The 18,641-nt window shown below is 42.3% G+C and overlaps 1 protein-coding gene across 5 annotated transcripts in view; it reads left to right on the plus strand.

The window, feature by feature from the left end:
- The first annotated feature begins 3,980 nt into the window (after positions 1-3,980).
- Positions 3,981-18,641, plus strand: part of CP (ceruloplasmin) — a 69,280-nt gene continuing 54,619 nt past the window's right edge. For all 5 annotated transcript variants that reach the window (XM_062213236.1, XM_062213245.1, XM_062213253.1 and 2 more), the window contains exons 1-4: positions 3,981-4,168; positions 13,574-13,821; positions 16,819-17,031; positions 17,769-17,948. In XM_062213236.1, coding sequence (XP_062069220.1) covers positions 4,023-4,168; positions 13,574-13,821; positions 16,819-17,031; positions 17,769-17,948 — 787 coding nt within the window. In that variant the 5' untranslated portion in view covers positions 3,981-4,022. The remainder of the gene's footprint in view (positions 4,169-13,573; positions 13,822-16,818; positions 17,032-17,768; positions 17,949-18,641) is intronic.

The raw sequence follows: 18,641 nt of genomic DNA on the forward strand, positions 1-18,641 counted from the left end.
TTAGGAGCCAGTTCTCATGGATCAACAAGAAAGCAATGAGAAGCATATAAACACAAATGAGGGAGGAGTGATTGCCTCCCAACAGACGGACAGAAGCTGAGGCAACATTCTGTTAAGGAGGCTGCGTCCTTGATTTTAGCCCCAGAATCTTGATTGGTAAATGCAGATAAGATTCATCCAACCCAGAAGACATTGACAACAACAACAAATTGTGGGAAATGATTAAATTTGTGCTACTTAACTCTACTCAGGTTACTAATCCATTAACTTAGATACTAATTGCTTCCAAGGGTACTTCAAAAAGTATATGGAGGGTCTGGTGCTCTGGCATGGTAAGCTAAGCCTCCATCTGCGGCGCCAGCATTCCATATGGGCGTCAGCTCGTGTCCCAGCTGCTCCTCTTCCAATCCAGCTCTCTGCTATGGCCTGGGAAAGCAGTAGAAGATGGCCAAAGGCCTTGGGCCCCATACCCACATGGGAGACCCGGAAGAAGCTCCTGGCTTCCGATCAGCACAGGTCCTTATGGCCATCTGGAGAGTGAACAAGCAGATGGAAGACCTTTCTCTCTGTCTCTTCCTCTCTCTGTCTGTAACTCTACCTCTCAAATAAATAATCCTTTAAAAAAAAAAAAAGGATATGGCCACGGCTCACTAGGCTAATCCTCCGCCTGCGGCGCCAGCACCCAGGGTTCTAATCCCAGTCAGGGCGCCAGTTCTGTTCCGGTTGCTCCTCTTCCAGGCCAGCTCTCTGCTGTGGCCCGGGAGTGCATTGGAGGATAGCCCAAGTGCTTAGGCCCTGCACCCGCATGGGAGACCAGGAGAAGCACCTGGCTCCTGGCTTCGGATCGGCGCAGCACGCTGGCTGTAGCTGTCATTTGGGGGTGAACCAGCAGAAGGAAGACCTTTCACTCTGTCTCTCTCTCTCACTGTCTAACTCTGCCTATAAAAAAAAAAAAAAGCAAAGTCTAGTGGTGCAAGAAAACTTTTAGATCCATGGATAGATTTTTCATAATATACATTTTCCACAAATTTCTGAAGCCCCCTTGTCTGCATGAATTTCTAACTTTATATATATATTTATATTTAAATATATATATATATATATATATATATATATTGGAAAGTCAGAACCACAGAGAGAGAGGGAGAGATAGAGAAAGAGAAGTCTTCCATCCTTTAGTGACCTAAATGACCAGAGCAAAGCCAGGATCCAAGAGCTTCCTCTGGGTCTCTTATGTGGGTGTCAGGGGCCCAAGCACCCGGGCCATCCTCCGCTCCTCCTCCCAGGCCACCAGCAGGGAGTTGGATTGGAAGCAAAGCAGTGAAGGCATGAATGCTGCCCATATGGGCTGCCAGCATCATGGGCGGTGGCTCCAGCTACACCACAACTCCCCTACTATCCTGCAACCTTTTTGTTTACTCCCAAATAAGGTCGTCTTTTAGGTCCACCATTTCCACAAACTTTTTGAAGTACCCTCATGTAACAGACTACAGAGGTCTACCCTGGGATTTTGCAGTGAAACCAGCCAACAGGCAGGTGGTTTTCCATCTAGATCCTCTTCTCATCTTGCACTACTCTTTTTTTTTTTTTTGGACAGGCAGAGTAGACAGTGAGAGAGAGAGACAGAGAGAAAGGTCTTCCTTCCGTTGGTTCACCCCCACAATGGCAGCCGTGGCCGGCGCACCACGCCGATCCAAAGGCAGGAGCCAGGTGCTTCTCCTGGTCTCCCATGCGGGTGCAGGGCCCAAGCACTTGGGCCATCCTCCATTGCACTCCCAGGCCACAGCAGAGAGCTGGCCTGGAAGAGCGGCAACCAGAACAGAACCGGCACCCCGACTGGGACTAGAACCCGGTGTGCCGGTGCTGCAGGTGGAGGATTAGCCTAGTGAGCCACGGTGCCGGCCCTTGCACTACTCTTAAGTCTGCTCAGTGTCTTCTGGTGCTCTGCTCATCTTGGCTCACTCCAGTCTCTGCTGTTGCAATGCATTGAATGCAGAAAATTCTCAGATTGCAACATTATCCAAAGTTTATTTTCTAGGACCAACTCTGGAGACACTGTAATGAGGTTTGATTCTGCCAATGCCTGGCTGCTTATTGACCTCAGCGGGTTTTTCCCGCTTATTTCAATAGTCCTAGGGCTCAGAGAATCCCCACCACTTCCTGTCATGCAGGAGCTACTTATTTTTCAATGGGAAAATCAATTACCGCAAAATAAAACAGAAATAAGGACTCCATAATCCTTCCTGCATTGCATCGGATTAGGTTCACTGGCTTTGGTCAAGGTGTTAACCACTTCATTTCCATACCAAGAGGTCTGCTCTAAAGATACATTCTTTAGCCCTCAGCAACACCACAGTAGGTTGGTGATTGGTAGAGTGCTGGAAGAAGTGACTTCAGGACTGGCTTCTGTGCTCTGACCACCGGCCTTGCATCCCACAGCACTGGTGCTGAGTTTGAGCACAGGGTAGATAGTGAGAAGGAAATTGTTTGTTGCAGCTGCTGGCTTCATGCCAATTAGAAAAAAGCCCACATCCCAGGAGAATGAACCATTAAGATATGCCCTCCCCTGTGTGTGCCACCTGGAGAAAGGAGCCCTCCACGCACCTGTTGTGAAAAGCAGCAGTTTCTTCCAAGGCACAGGGGTCGGCCAGTGGGGTCTGGGCAGGTGCTCAGTCTCCAGTCACCACTCCAGTCCTCTCAGTGGCCATGAGTGCCCATCAATCAGGGCAGCTCCAGAAGGACGCCTTGGAGCATACCGGGCTCTGTGACTCAGGTACCTCAGCCAGGCTACTTAGTACCAGCAGGAAATAGGAGCTGCTCCCTTGTGGGTGACAGCCCTCTCACTACAGACCTGCAGCTGAAGCTGAGGTCCCTGAAGTGTCTTGCCTAAGGGCGTGAGATAGCATCAGACTTGGGTCTTCTTCCTGCACTTCCCCAGCAATCATTCTTCTCCTTCCCTGGCCTACTTTACTCTGTAGCACTTCAAAACTGACATTGTCCATGTCCTTTTTCATCTCCCTATTGGTGTTTTACCCCAAGCTCCACGAGGGTAGGTATCTTCACGGCTGGACCCTGAGTGCCCAGAATAGCGCCTGGCACACAGTGCAGGCTCCTTCAAGAACGTTTTCTTAATGTTTGAACTACTCAAACATCAGAGGCCTTTCTCCTGTACCAATCTATTTCCACAAAAAAACCCTTGGCAGATACATAATACTTTGAGGGATTCTAGAGAAAAGAACCTCATATAGTCTTTCATGCTAAAATCCATGTCCACTTCAAAGAGAGAAATCCCAGGCTAAGAAACCAATATGCTTTCTATTTACTGAGACCAATTCTTGCCTTTTAACATTGATTTATTGATGGCTGATTTCCTTGATGATTAAAACAAAAGTATCCACTCCTCTGAGGCTCCCCTGTGCAGATCTTCCATAGTGCAGATCTGATAAAATTTCCATGAAGGTGTGTTGAGAGCTTACCAAACAGATAAACTCTTCCAAATGAAATTCTTATTTTGGGTGACTTAAATTTGGCATGCCAAATAGCAGGTTTCCTATCTTAAAGTTGCAATTAAGTTTTTGCTTGGCTTCTACAAGTAGTCAAGTGCTGCCTGTTTTATATAATCTTTCTCTGGGTTTATTAAAAGTTCACTGTTTGCAGGACACCATACTCTATCCTATTGTTGGATGAACAATGGGAGCATTTAGAGATGTTCTCTGCCCTCCTGGAATTCACATGATGAATGGAAAAAGGCACAGTTATGCTACTCCGGTGTCTCCAACAATAACTGCTGACTTTATTTGTAGTCAGAGAATCCTGGCAACCAGCAACCGGTTTTTTCTCTGGATTTACGAGAACTGCACTGAATTGGAAACTGTTATTTGCTTTAACGAAACAATTTACTCTTGTGCAACATTAAATTGTGTCAATCAAGCAAATAACGGAAGAAAGTCTTGCTTATAAATCTGCCTGCTTCTGATTTCACTTCATTGCTTCTCAGGCTCTCTCTCCGAGAAGGGGGGAAAATGAAGCTTTTGATGTTTGGGGCTTTTTTGTGTTTATGTAATACCCAAGCCCAGGCAGAAGAGAAGCATTATTATATTGGAATTTCTGAAATAGCTTGGAACTACGCCTCTGACCAGGAGGGAAAGAAACTTATTTCAGTGGACACGTAAGTCACTGTTTTTATTGCTTACAGGCCAATTTTATAAATTTTCAATTTAAAAATAAAGCCAATAAAGTGAAATAATTATTTGATTTGTTTTATATAGAAACTGCAAAACGTGGAGTTGAAAGTGCAGACACTTCACCCAGTCTCCCCTCTGTCCTGGGGTGCTTATCATTTGAGAGGCTTCTCCTTCTGGTCTCACTGCCTCTCCCATCAGCATTCTCTTTGTGTTTGTTTATGCAGAGGTTCTTTAATTTAAGCAATGACTAATGACTATGTAAAATGCTATGCCCGCCTGTTACACCATTGACTGCTTATTCATGGTGAGGATACAATATTTTTTTAATCCTTCAAAATATCATTCATAGAAATAAAGTATAATTTGTATAAATGATTCTGCCTAATATTTGTTGGATGCCTCTGGACATAATTGAGCTAATCTTTCATCACTTCAGAGTGCTAATCTGTCAAATGTGGGTAATTAGCATACTTCATAGGTTTGTTTAAAGATTGGTTGCGGTAAAACTCTTGGCACAGTGCTTGGAGAGCATCAAATATGTATAGAAATGTCACTGATTATGATGGCCCCAAAACTCCATATAACTTAAATATTTTCGTGCTTCAGTTGAAAGCTCCCTATTTCAAGCAATATTCACTATAAAGAAAACTGAAAAACATAGTTGTCCTTCAGGATTTTTATTATGGAAGTTTATCTACACTGAGATCACCACTTATAAAAATGTTCATTAAACATTTACTGCCAAATGGAAATTTGGTTTTAGAAACAGCAGTCACTACATTAACAAATGTATTTTAACAGTGAGTTCAATGGCTGTCAGCTGCTAAGACTGTAACTTTAAAACACAGCTAAGTTTATATGTCCAATTTTATAAATACTGACTCTTGTTGATGGGTGTATATTATTCTTTTAAATTTTATGTATAGTTGGAATTCCTCACAATATAAAAGTAATACATAGTTGATAATAATAATTTTTATTAATTTAATAATGCACAGTAAGGAAAATTTATGACATAAAGGTAAAAATTAACTTGACATTGGCTTTTTTCTAGCAAAGTTTTGAGACAGTATTCTCTTCTTTGGAATATGATGTATGTTTTACAGCTTCACCAGAAGGATTATTATGTATGAATTCAGTACTTTCCTTGTTAAATATAATATAAATTACATATTTTTTTTCCTAAGGAAAAAGTCAGATACATTAAAGTTTAGGAAAAGAGTTTACCTCTATGATATTAATGCTATGGATGAAACTAAATAGCCTCTGTTAAAAGGTCAATGTAAGGGTTTATTCAGAGAGGAATATGAGTGACCTAGGTCTGGGAGATGCAAGCCCAGCGACTTTTCATGAGACTTGGGAAGTGTTCCAGAGTCGTCCAATTTTAGAAATTCCATGACAGTAAATTTTCATTCATGAGTATACGGTAAACATACATTGGCCTGACTGAAAAAGATGGGTTTTAGGTTAATGGGGGTGTCTTCCTCACAGGTTACAGATTAATTTTTTTAGGACATAATTGGTTACAAGAGGGTGTGCTGAAAAGGCTACTGGTTAATTTTAAGGAGGACATTTCTGGGAATAGATAAGGAATTTATAAAAAAAAACAAAAGATTGCACAAGGTTACTCCAGATGGCTAAGATGAAGTAGAACTTACGAGCGCATCACAAAGTCAAATTGACCTGATGGTTAAGATTTATAATAGCTCTGTCCAGACACTCCTCAGATAGTGAGCATTTCTCTTGAAACCTTTTCAGGCTTTTAGGGGCAGTTTGTTCTCAGAGCTGATAATATTGACTTTGAATAGGATGGGGTGAAAAGTAATTTCCTTATACTGTACTCACACCTGCCATTTACTTGGGTCAGTGCCTCATCTGTCATCTGTCATTTCAATAAATCAATAATAAAGAGTATATGATAAAGTTAAATTAAAGATGAATCTTAATAAAGAGTGGGATGGTAGATTGAGTAGGAGGTGGGACAGGAGTGGGGGTGAGAGAGTGGGTATGGGGGGAAGAACCATTATATTCCTAAAATTTGCATTCATTAAATAAAGGCTTTAAAAAAAAGTATATGTGATAGTTCCTGATCCTGTTGATCCTGTTATTTGTATTTAAATAAGAATAAAAGACACACACACACACACACACATATATATAATTGGTACCCACAATTGAATACTCTGGGTCCTTAATATTGATAAGTTTAATATTTATTGAATTAATAACAAACATAATAATACTGTTAGCTTCAGGTTACTTTTTTTGTGTGTTCAGTGACCCCTAGGAAGCTGGAAGTAAGAAGAAAATTCTTTAAGCACAAGAATAATCATCCTAAGGCCTTTTCACAGTTGACCTCATGAGTTCTCACTCAAGCATGTTGACTTTCTTTTTTTTTAATTTTTTATTTAAGATATTCAAATTTCATGTATTTCTATATACAAAATCAGGAATATAGTGATACTTCCTACCCTACCCTCCCTCCCACCCACGCCTCCACTCTTCTTCCTCCTCCCTCTCTTATTTCCACTTTTAATTTTTACAATGATCTATTTTCAGTTTATTCCATGTTCATATACTCATAAGGTTAACCCTACACTAAGTAAAGAGTTCAACAAATAGTATAAAGGAAAAAACACTAAACCACTGTTCCTCAACAGTTGAGACTAGGGTTGTAAACAATTATCGAACATACAGTTCTTATAAACCTTTTTACCTAGTTTTCCAGATCATTGTAGGTTTAAAAAACAAATGATATAATGAAGATGTCATTCATTATAAGCATCCCTAATGACTAATCCTGATCTAAGAAATACAAATCCTGATCTAAGAAATAAGCAACAAACTAAGATAATTCCACCCATTAATAAAATTATTGTTATGATTTTGAGCAATCAGGATGCATTAAGTATGCAATAAATGTTCATCTTCACGGAACTCAAAAAGTAATTTTCCCCCATTATATCATGTCCCCTGTTCAAGAAGATAGGAAAGAAAACAAAATATTTTTAGAGAAAGAATTTGCACTGAAAGTGTCCATTTTATCCCTGCTAAAAGATAAACTTATGCGGTCGATGCTATAGCGTAGTGGGTTAAGACTTCACTTGTGGTGCCAGCATCACATATGGGCACTGGTTCAAGGCCTGGCTGCTCCACTTCCTATCCAGCTCCCTGCTAATGTACCTGGAAAAGCAGCAGAGGATGACCCAAGTGCTTGGGCCCCTGCACCCACATGGGGGACCCAAAGAAGCTCTTGGCTCCTGGTTTCTGATGTGCCCAACTCCAGCCATTGCAGTCATTTGGGGAGTGAACTAGCAAATGGAAGACCTCTCTCTCTCTCTCTGTCTCTCCCTCTGTCCAAGACACTGCCTCTCAAATACATAGATAAATATTTAAAAAAAGAAAGATAAACTTAGGTACATTAAAATTCTAACAGGATTATGTGAGCTGTTAGCCATTTATAAATCTAGTAGCTCCAGACCACAAGCAGTTCACTGGCAAGTGGGGTTCAAGAAAGGAACCTTCTAGAAGGTGTTTGGTGGAAGTAAGAGTAAGAAAAAAATTGGATTAAACTGGAAAGTCTCCAGTAAGAGGTCAAGCAGTGATCGCTGTTAAACTTTCTAATTAGAGTCTAGTTCGTGGTTTCTGATTAGTTACGCTGAAGTTTCATTCTACTGTTTGCCTTAAATTGGGTTTGGATTCACTTATATAGGACCCACAAGGTACTGAAGTCATCTCAATATGACAGTCCCCCAATTAATTATTTCACAACTCTTCAAAAATGATTTTTAAAATGTTCAGTGATTCTTAAGGAGTTACAATTAGCTAAAATTTTCTGGAAAATTCACTGATAGTGATTCATTCTCTAAGATTACCAAGTAAGCAATAACAGTGTGGGGTGAACACATCATCCCGGAGACTGTGTACGAAGGGTCTAACTCAGTGGCTGTAACACCGCACAGGCTTCTAGCTCTGCAGTGTTGGGTCTCTCTCTCCTGAGAACGTCGGAAGAAAGTTGACCATTGCGTTAGGTACTCCTGCCGTGCCAGGGAAATGAAACTAGCAAGAGCCTACGATTCACTTCCATCTGTGCAAGGCACACCTAGGCTGAGCGTCTGCCAGTGTCTTTCCTGTTTTCCTTATGACTCCATCCTGTGGTGACCGAGTTTTTAAAGAGGCCTCCAAAAGATGTCCTAGTCCAAAGCGCCGGCCCCTGGGGACAGGATGTTCCCACTCCCTGGTTTTACGCTTTGGAACCTAGGAGAAGATCCAGGCAGCTGAGGGTGTCAGAGAGTTGCGGGCGATTCCACCCATTGCTGATGACTGAAACCGGTCCCTTGACAAGGCTTGGGAGTGGCCTGAAGGAACTGAGAGAGGCCACTGACAGTCAGCAAACATCGGGGATTTCAACCCTGCGACCTCAGTAAACTGAATTCTGCCGCCAATAGCCTGAATGAACGAGGAAGTGGGTTTTTCCACAGAGCCTTGGACAAGCAGTCAGCCCAACCACCTCTTGATTTCAACACCATGATGCTCTGAGTGGAGCATACAGTCATGCCGTGCCAGACTCCCAACCCATACAACCGCCAAATTGAAAATGGATACGCTTTTAAGCCACTGTGTGGTCATTTGTTACACAGTGACAAAAAAACAATGTCTAGATTAATGAGGTCAAAAATCTAGGAAACTTTTCACCCTCAATTCTCAAGCTTTAGTAACCGCATGTAAACACAAGCCAAGATCGCTTGAGTGAATTATGACTTCATGGGAGGGGGCAGCATTTTTGTTCTTACTAAGGCAACATAAAATAATTAAGTCCTCTACCATTAAAAACTCTCTCTTCCATCTGAGTCTACCAGAAATGATAGGTGTTGGCTTTTTAAAAACAGAGATGAAGCTAAAAAGAGGGAATGTGATTATTGGGAGGAAAACATATTTGCTAAGAGGAGCAAAACGGAGCCTATTATAATTGGCAACAGGAAGAACCACAATTAAATGTGAACTATTTGGTTCAAAGGACAACTAGAACAGATTCTTGTAAGTTAATATCAGACTGGCAAACTTCCTGCAAGTTTCCAGAAACTGACCCTTTGTCCCAAAGCTGTGCTCTTGAAATTACTAAGTAGACATCCCATAATGACCTTTTTTCTTTTTTTTTTTAAAGATTTATTTATTTATTTGAAAAGCAGAGTTACACAGAGAGAGGAGAGGCAGAGAGAAAGAGAGAGGTCTTCCATCCATTGGTTCACTCTCCAATTGGTCACAACAGCTGGAGTTGCGCCGATCCGAAGCCAGGAGCCGGGAGCTTCCTCCGGGTCTCCCATGTGGGTGCAGGGGCCCAAGGTCTTGGGCCATCTTCTACTGCCTTCCCAGGCCACAGCAGAGAGCTAGATCGGAAGTGGAGCAGCCAGGTCTTGAACCTGCGCCCATTTGGGATGCCGGCGCTTCAGGCCAGGGCGTTAACCCGCTGTGCCACAGCGCTGGCCCCCCAAAATGACCTTTTGATATTCCCCTGCAATCAGATCATAAGCAAATAGACCTCCTTCCAAAAATCACACAATATGAGCAATTTCCTTATTTGGTTGAGACAATTTTTCACAATAAAATGCAAGACAGGAAAACCAGTTTGCAGATTGCAATGTACATAAAAGGAATTCCAAGTGTGAGAAATCCTGGATATATCATAGCTTCAGATTGTTTTATTTTCCAAATTTTTATTCATTTTTTTAGTTATTTGAAAAGCAGAAAGACTGAGACAGATGGAAATCTTTCGATTCACTCCTCAAATGCCCACAACAGTTAGGCCTGGGCCAGACCAAAGCTGGGAGCCTAGAACTCCATCCAGGTCTCCCATGCGGGTGGTGGGAACTTAAGAGCTGGTGCCCTCATCACTGCTTCCCAGGCTGCGCGTTAGCAGGAAGCTGCAATCAGAAGCAGAGCCAGAACGCAAACCCGGAGCTCCAGTGTGCTCTGCGGTCCTCTACCCAAGTGGTGTCTTAACCACTGTGACAAATGCCTGCTCCAAATCATTGTAAAATCATTTTCACACTCTCTCCCCCGAAATCTTGGTGTAGAAAAAGATGAGTCTCAAAGTCTAGGCAATGCTCCTCCTAGTTTAGGAAATGAATAATACGGGGGAATTTCAATGCAATGAAAGTATTTTCACAAAGCCTGCTATAGTTTTTTGAAATGGGATAGGATGTATTTCTAAACGCTGTATCATCACATTCAAGAAAACATAAATACACACTTTATTTAAATGAAGCTTTAGGAATTCTCAAGCTGTTGTTTTATTGGCCTATGTAAGATGTGTTAGCGACAGGGCATGGTAGATCACAGAGTAAAATATCTCCAAATATGTCAGCCCAGTCTCCTAGAAATAGGAGTTGTTCAGACCCTGAAGGCAACTAACTCTGGAGCTTAGACAAGCCTTGGAGATGCTTGGGCAAGGGTTCTTTCGAGGGCCCACAGAGGAGTCACAGGTTTGAAGACTTTGCAGCTGATGCTGTAATCTGGTTGAGCCTCTGCTCCATAACAGACTGGAAATCTCTGCTCTTAATCCCAGTGGTCTTTCTTCAGTGATTAGTCAATTATTTTTGCTGATATTAGAGCATATATGTATTAAGATTCCTCCCATCCACACCAATGCCATGGGTTTAGGGGTAGAGTCCTGCTTTTTCCATGTTTTCCATGTTCTTGGTGTGTCTCAGAATCTTCCCAAATTATTTTCCGTTTTGTCCTAACAAAATAGGAAACTGTAATACATAACCAGAAGGTGACAGCAAATACGAGAAATGTGGGCACACCCCTGGTTTTGCTGCTTCTCATCAGGTGGAAAAAAAAAAAGTCACTTGATTTTTCTAACTTCCAGATTGGCCCTCCCACTAGGCTCCAGAGGTGAACAGGGAAACACCAACTTGGTCTTTTTTCAGAGAACAATTCTGCCTCCTTCAGGAATACTGGAGTACATACAACCCAGGGAAAAATGGCATCATGGGAAGATAGTGATGACTTTGAGGTGGTCATGGTAGAAGCCCCTGGATCAGTCCAAGGGGCAGTGGCTCTGTTATCTCCAACACCTGTTCTTTAGCTCAAACTCCATCACTAGGACTGCTCTGAGCTTCCCTGGTTCCTGGGCTCAGCACTCAGGTTTAATCTATGCAGCCATTGCCTGCAGAGATCTGGCTGCTGCCAGCAGATGACCTGGAGACACAACTGTCCACATTCCTGAACCACAGTGTCAAGGAATCCTCCTGCCTGGAACTGAGCAACTCTCTTCACCTTCAGCCTTAGAGCTTCCTCAGGTTACCCTTGACCCCAGAGCAGCCTGCTTCATCAGGACACACCAGCACGTGGCTTAGGAAAAGCAGATGCCTGCACCCCGGCCCAGATCCGTGGAGCTGGGCCCCAGGAATCTGCATTTCACCAGTTTCTTCAATAGTCTCCTATGCAAACCCTAAGAAACATCGGGCCACAGCCCGAGGCTTTTGAGAACCCAGGTTTTAAATTCTGCAGCATTGACAGTCCAGAGCCCCTGGAGAGGCGCAGTTCTTGTTTTGAAGAAATGAAGAACAAATATGCCTCACTGTTTCCGATGAGCTCATTGCTGGGGCAACACCACAAAGTGTTCCTCAGTCTGCCTACCCAGCCCCATAAAGACTCAATGGAGAATGATAAGGTGTCAGACATTGCTCAGATGAGAGCAGACAACACACACACACCCATACACACACATCCACACACATACACACACAAACAAATACAAGCCCAAGGTCATCATCCTGAGGGTGAGCGGCTTTTATTCAAGTGGAAGACACCTTGATGGGGAGAGGCTTGCTGCAGCCCAGGATGCAAGCAGGTTAACCTGAAAGGCTGCATGGCACTGCCTCAAAGTAGATCCCACTGGGCTATCTGGAGGCTTCAGTTTAAGTGAATAACGAGAATCAGTTCAAAAGTTCAGTTCAAGAATCAGTTCAAAACTCACCTTTTTTTCTTGTTTTATTGATTATTATTGTCTTTGTGGATATTTTTAGCAAAGTTTTAAGCAATTTTTAATCAGCAGAAATCAGAGTATAAACATTCAATGCTAAGAATCAACAGTAGTGAGAGGCCGGCGCCATGGCTCAACAGGCTAATCCTCTGCATAGCGGCGCCGGCACACCGGGTTCTACTCCCGGTCGGGGCACCGGATTCTGTCCTGGTTGCCCCTCTTCCAGGCCAGCTCTCTGCTGTGGCCCGGGAGTTCAGAGGAGGATGGCCCAAGTGCTTGGGCCCTGCACCCGCATGGGAGACCAGGAGAAGCACCTGGCTCCTGGCTTCGGAGCAGCGCGGTGCGCCAGTCGCAGTGCGCCGGCCGCGGCGGCCATTGGAGGGTGAACCAACGGCAAAAAGGAAGACCTGTCTCTCTGTCTCTCTCTCTCACTATACACGCTGCCTGTCAAAAAATTAAAATTAAAAAAAACAGTAGTGAGAAATCTGAAAAACACAGGGGAGGAGGGCCGACGCTGTGGCAAGGCGGGTAAAGCTGCTGCCTGCAGTGCCAGCATCCCAAATGGGTGCCAGTTTGAGTCTCAGCTGCTCCACTTCTGATCTGCTCTCTGCTATGGCCTGGGAAAACAGTAGAAGATGGCCCAAGTCCTTGGGCCCTTGCACTGAGTGGGAGACCCAGAAAAGCTCCTGGTTTCAGCCTGGCCCAGCTCCAGCCATTGAGGCCATTTGGGGAGTGAACTAGTAGATGGAAGATATTTTCTCTCTCTCTCTCTCCCCCACTCCCTCCTTCTCTCTGTATCTCTGCCTTTCAAATAAATAATCTTTTAACAAAACGCAGGGGAGATTTAAATCTAAAGGTAATTTTAAAACCCACATATGTTTCATGCATCAACTTTAGCCTTGATTTAGGACTGCTAAAATACATTCAATTGATATAATTAATTTAGCTTAATTTTACTTTAAGAAAACACAGACACACATATACTTGGTAGCCTCATATATCCAGATTGATTGCTTATAAATTTAAATTTTTCCAGTAGCTGAGTGCACTATAATGCAAAATATATTAATTGCTTTATCTTAGCAAATGATTTTAATTTTGTATTCTATTCCTTAATGTCTCTGTGTTTTCACCTGGAAATCTTGGAGAAAATACTCTGGTAAGATGCACCATATTTTTTAGGATACCTTCACAGGTGGTTCTCTGCCACACACCTGCTAAGAAACACCTCGCATCATTAAAATAGAAGGGGATACCTGCCAACTTGCCACTTTCTTTTTGAAGACATTCCTATCACAGACAAACATTTAACGTGATGTGGTCATTTATTTCTCTTTAATTATAATGTTATCACCAGAAATCATGTTTCCTGATAGAGCTGTCTTCTTTCTATTTGCAGAGAACACTCCAATAGGTATCTTCAAAATGGCCCAAATAGAATTGGAAGAATCTACAAAAAAGCTCTTTATCTTCAGTACACAGATGGCACCTTTACAACAACGATAGAAAAACCAGTCTGGCTAGGGTTTTTAGGCCCTATTATCAAAGCCGAAATTGGAGACAAAATTTATGTACATTTAAAAAACTTTGCCTCTAGGCCCTATACTTTTCATTCACATGGAGTCACATACTATAAGGAACATGAAGGTAAGTTCAGCTCGTGGGACAGCTGCACGGGCAGGAGGAAAAGACCCGTCACTATGTCTTTTAGCTCTAAACTGCAGAACAGCTATTTTGGTTCATCCTAGAAACTATTTCTCCAGGTTGTGTGTGTTTGTGTAAGGTGTGAATATGATGGGATTTCTAGGCAGACTTCTTGGTGACAGTCAGTAAGAGCTGGAGCTTCGTCCCCAGTACCAACCCCTTTCCCGCCATGTATCTGGAACAAGAGAGACGGACGCATGCAGTGAAGCCAAGAAGAGACAACAATGCAGTCCTGGCTGGCGCCGTGGCTCAATAGGCTAATCCTCCGCTTTGGGGCACCGGCACACTGGGTTCTACTCCCAGTCGGGGCACCGGATCCTGTCCTGGTTGCTCCTCTTCCAGGCCAGCTCTCTGCTGTGGCCCGGGAGTGCAGTGGAGGATGGCCCAAGTGCTTGGGCCCTGCACCCCATGGGAGACCAGGATGAGTACCTGGCTCCTGCCTTCGGATCAGCGCGCACCGCAGCAGCCATTGGAGGGTGAACCAACGGCAAAGGAAGACCTTTCTCTCTGTTTCTCTCTCTCACTGTCCACTCTGCCTGTCAAAAAGTAAAACAAAACAAGACAAAAAAAAAACCAAAAAACAATGCAGTCCTTACTCGGGGAGAACTCCGTCCCAGCTGAGGCGGCCTGAGTAGTCTCAGACATCGGTCAAGTGGTACATGCGGCTGGGGTGACCCCGAGTCACATCTGCTGCACAACAGACCAAAAGGGTCATTTGAATGTAGAACTCAAAAGTCTTAAAAGTGGTACAAGAAGAATAAAGAAAAGGTTTGGTGCCTGTGCTTGATAGTGATAGTGAAATGAATGGGTATTCTGTCATGGTTGAAAACAAAGACTTTGAAATTAATAAACCAAGGTCTGAGTCAAGTCTCAGCTTTGCCTTTTACCAGCTGGATGATATTGGAGAAGTTACTTAAATTCTCAGCATTTTAGTTCCCCCATTGATAAAATAGGGACTATGAAAGTATTCAGTAACAACTCAGTAAATGTCAGCTACTGTCACAAGCAAGAATACTTGAGTTATGACATAGTTCATTGAAGTTATAAGGATCAAGCCTGGAAATGAATGTAAAACTAGTTTTGATTAATTATGCAACTTTTTAAAATGAGATACTGTTTTAGAACATGAATGTTTTGAATGTATCTCTTCTTTTTTTTTAATCCTGTTAGTGATTTCTTTCTTTTTTTTTAAAGACTTATTTATTTATTAGAATGTCAGAGTTACAGAGAAGCAGAGGTGGAAAGAGAGAGAAAGAGAGAGAGAGAGAGAGGTCTTCCATCCGCTGGTTTACTCCCCAAGTGTCCTCAATGGCAGAGCTGGGCTGATCCGAAGTCAGGAGACTGGAGCTTCCTCTGGGTCTTCCACGTGGGTGCTGGGGCCCAAGGACCTGGGCCATCTTTCACTGCTTTTCCAGGCACATTAGCAGGAAGCTGGATTGGAAGTGGAGCAGCAGGAACTCGAACCAGCGTCCATATGGGATGCTGGCACTTAGGCAGCGGCTTTACCTACAATGCAATGGCACCAGCCCCGAATGTGTCTCTCTTGATTGGGCAAACCAATCACATTATAAGCATAAGTGGCTAACTGCTGTCTTATTATTTTTTTTTTACAATTTTATAACATATTAGGGTAGCATTCATTTTAAAGTGAGATAATAGTGTTGTGGATCTGTTAAAAGGAAAAAGAAGAGTTCTATTTTCAGAGATACATACTGAAGTATTTATGAATGGAATACAATGTTTGGGATTTTCTTTAAAGTAATTCAATGGAGGCCAGGCTTTTGGACTAGCAGTTAGGCTGCCAGTTAGGACACTTGTCTAACATCTGAGTATCTAGGTCCAATTTCCAGATATGACTCCTGATTCAAGCTTCTCGCCAGTGCAAACTATGGGAGGCAGAAGTGATGACTCAAGTTCCTGCCACTCACTGAGAGACCTGGATTGAGTTCCTGGCTCCTACCTTTGGCCCCTGACTATTTCAGGCACTTAGGGAATGACTCAGTGGATAAGAGAGGTCTCAAGTAAATAAATAAACATTTTAAAATTAAATAAAATAATTTAATAGTACTGGAAGTAAGAGTGAGTGGGGTACAGATGAAGTAAGATGGGACTTAAGTTGATCATTAATGTTGAATCTGAGTTCATGGGTACATATTATTCTTTTGACTTTTGCATATATTTGGAAATTTACAAATTTATGAATAAAAATTTTTAAAAGATTTGTTTACATATTTGAAAGTCAGAATTACAGAGAGAGAGAGAGAGAAGTCTTCCATCTGTTGGTTCACTCTCCAGATGGTTGCAATAGCCCAGGATGGGCCAGGCCAAAGCCAGGAGCCAGGAGCTTCATCCAGGTCTCTCACATGCGTGCAGGAGCCCAAGGACTTGGGTTGTCTTCCATTGGTTTCCCAGGCCATTAACAGGGAGCTAGAAAGGAAGTGGAGCAGCTGAGACATGAACCAGCACCCACATGGAATGTCGGCACTGCGGACAGCAGCTTAACCTGCTGTGCCACAGCACTGGCCCCCCAAAATGTTCCATTTCCATGATTATTTCCCAGGCAAAAATCTGATACCATGTAAGAAGTTTCAAATTATCAGGTGCATAGCCATTTTGGACATTACTTCCACACCATGACTCCCAGCTGAAAGTTGTTCTTTCAATTACAAACCAAAAGTCACTCTGCTCCTGACCTATCTATTACTACTTACTCCTGAAAGCCTCAGTCAAGTATAAAAAATAAAAATACCTGTGAAATTTCTAGATACCTCAGCCATCAGCCTCTTATTTCCCTGTGTTCACAGAGGCCATCACTGCACACCCAAGGGCGACAAATTAATGGCTGAATAAATGTTTGCTGAGTGAATTCATGAATGATCCATCTTCTTGATTGAGTTCAAATATATGCACTGTGTAACTTTGCTGCTTGTTCTTTTCCAGGGGCCCTCTACCCTGATAATACCACAGGTTTTCAAAAAGCAGATGACAAAGTGCTTCCGGGAGAGCGGTATACTTACATACTAAATGCCAGTGAAGAACAAAGCCCTGGTGAAGGAGATGGCAATTGTGTGACGAGGATTTACCACTCCCACATTGATGCTCCCAAAGATATTGCCTCGGGACTCATCGGACCTTTAATAATGTGTAAAAAAGGTGCATTCTCTCATTATTGCTCACAAGATTTGACCAAAAGCTAGGGGTAGGCCTGTTCTTTAATGCAGGTGAAGTCATCTATGTTGAAATTGAATAAAGTAGAGAGGTGATGAGCCTATTAAAAAGGAAGGAAAGAGCAAAGCAGGAACAGTCTTTGCGTAGGAAAAATGGCAGCAAAGCTAAACTGCATGGGATATGTTGTGTTTGGGGATGAGCTTGCCATATGCAACTTCAAACAGCAGTCTGGGAAATTACAGCTTTGTCAAATGGGACTTCACAGTGGCTCTCCATGGTAACAGATTTGTAGTTATTTGTACCATATTGGTCAATATAATATCAGAGTACTTATTTCTGACATCACGGAAAAGACAACATAGCTCAAGCACGTGAATTACAGTGCTTGCATGAAGAACGATTAATAACCTGCAGAGATGTTTTCAGCTTGTGGTTACACACACCAGAAGACATTGACACATCTTCCCATTGGCCACACAGCATTTAAGTCATGTGGTCCGTGGACACCCAGATATGCGAGTGTCTCCCAAGTGTAGGATAACTGAACACGAAATTCCTTTTGTGGTTCCACATCTGTAAAACAGGAGGGAGTGGCTGGTCCCTATTTGTGGTTTAGGAGGGAAATACTAAACATTTCAAAAACTCTCATAGGTCACCTGAAAATATAAACCAAAATATATGCTGAAATTTACTTTACTGAAATCATGATTTTTTTACTTCAGATTCTCTGGATAAGGAAAAAGAAAAAGAAAAAAATATTGATCAAGAATTTGTGGTGATGTTTTTTGTGGTGGATGAGAATCATAGCTGGTACTTAGAAGACAACATTAAGACCTACTGCTCTGAACCAGAGGGAGTCGACAAAGACGATGAAGAGTTCCGGGAGAGTAACAGAATGTATTGTAAGATTACAGAAGACTGCTAACGCTGTTTTTTCTTGATGTGTTTAATTCTGCTAAGCCTAATCACTCACCGAATAAAAATTGTTTTTCTAGCTTAGTGTATGGTAGTCAAGCATATCAGACATGCAAGTTGATACTCAGCTAAATAGGTCAAAATCAAAACTCTCTAAGCTGGATAAAGCTGAATACATCAAAATTGCTCCCAAACGGATAAGGATAAAATAATATCAGTTATGGTGTAATGCATGTGTATGTATCATTTATATATTTACTTATCCTCCAAGACATTTAAAAAATTATTTAAGGCACTCTAAAACCATTAAACTAAAATTATACACGTATTGCAGAATACCAAGTTATTTTCATTACTATGTTATTATTATTTTTTTATTATATATATAAGAAAATAGTTGGGACCACTGGTTCCAAATGGTCTATTTCCTTTACATACCACATTGCCCTCACTGGGCCACTCATTTTACATCAGTCTTTGCTGTATTTTGGCTTATTTTGTTTTGTCTAGAAATGTCTTTTTTACTGCCTAATCTTTTTCTTAATTCTCAGACACAAATGCTAGACTTAGTAAGACTACTGAGCCCTCAGAATTTGCATGAGAAATCCAGTACCTTTACACCAACCACACCAACACATGTAGATGTTTATGTTCATCTTATGCTAGATACCTGAACTCAG

Source organism: Lepus europaeus, chromosome 2 (genome assembly GCF_033115175.1).
Source record: "Lepus europaeus isolate LE1 chromosome 2, mLepTim1.pri, whole genome shotgun sequence".
Lineage (NCBI taxonomy): Eukaryota > Metazoa > Chordata > Mammalia > Lagomorpha > Leporidae > Lepus > Lepus europaeus.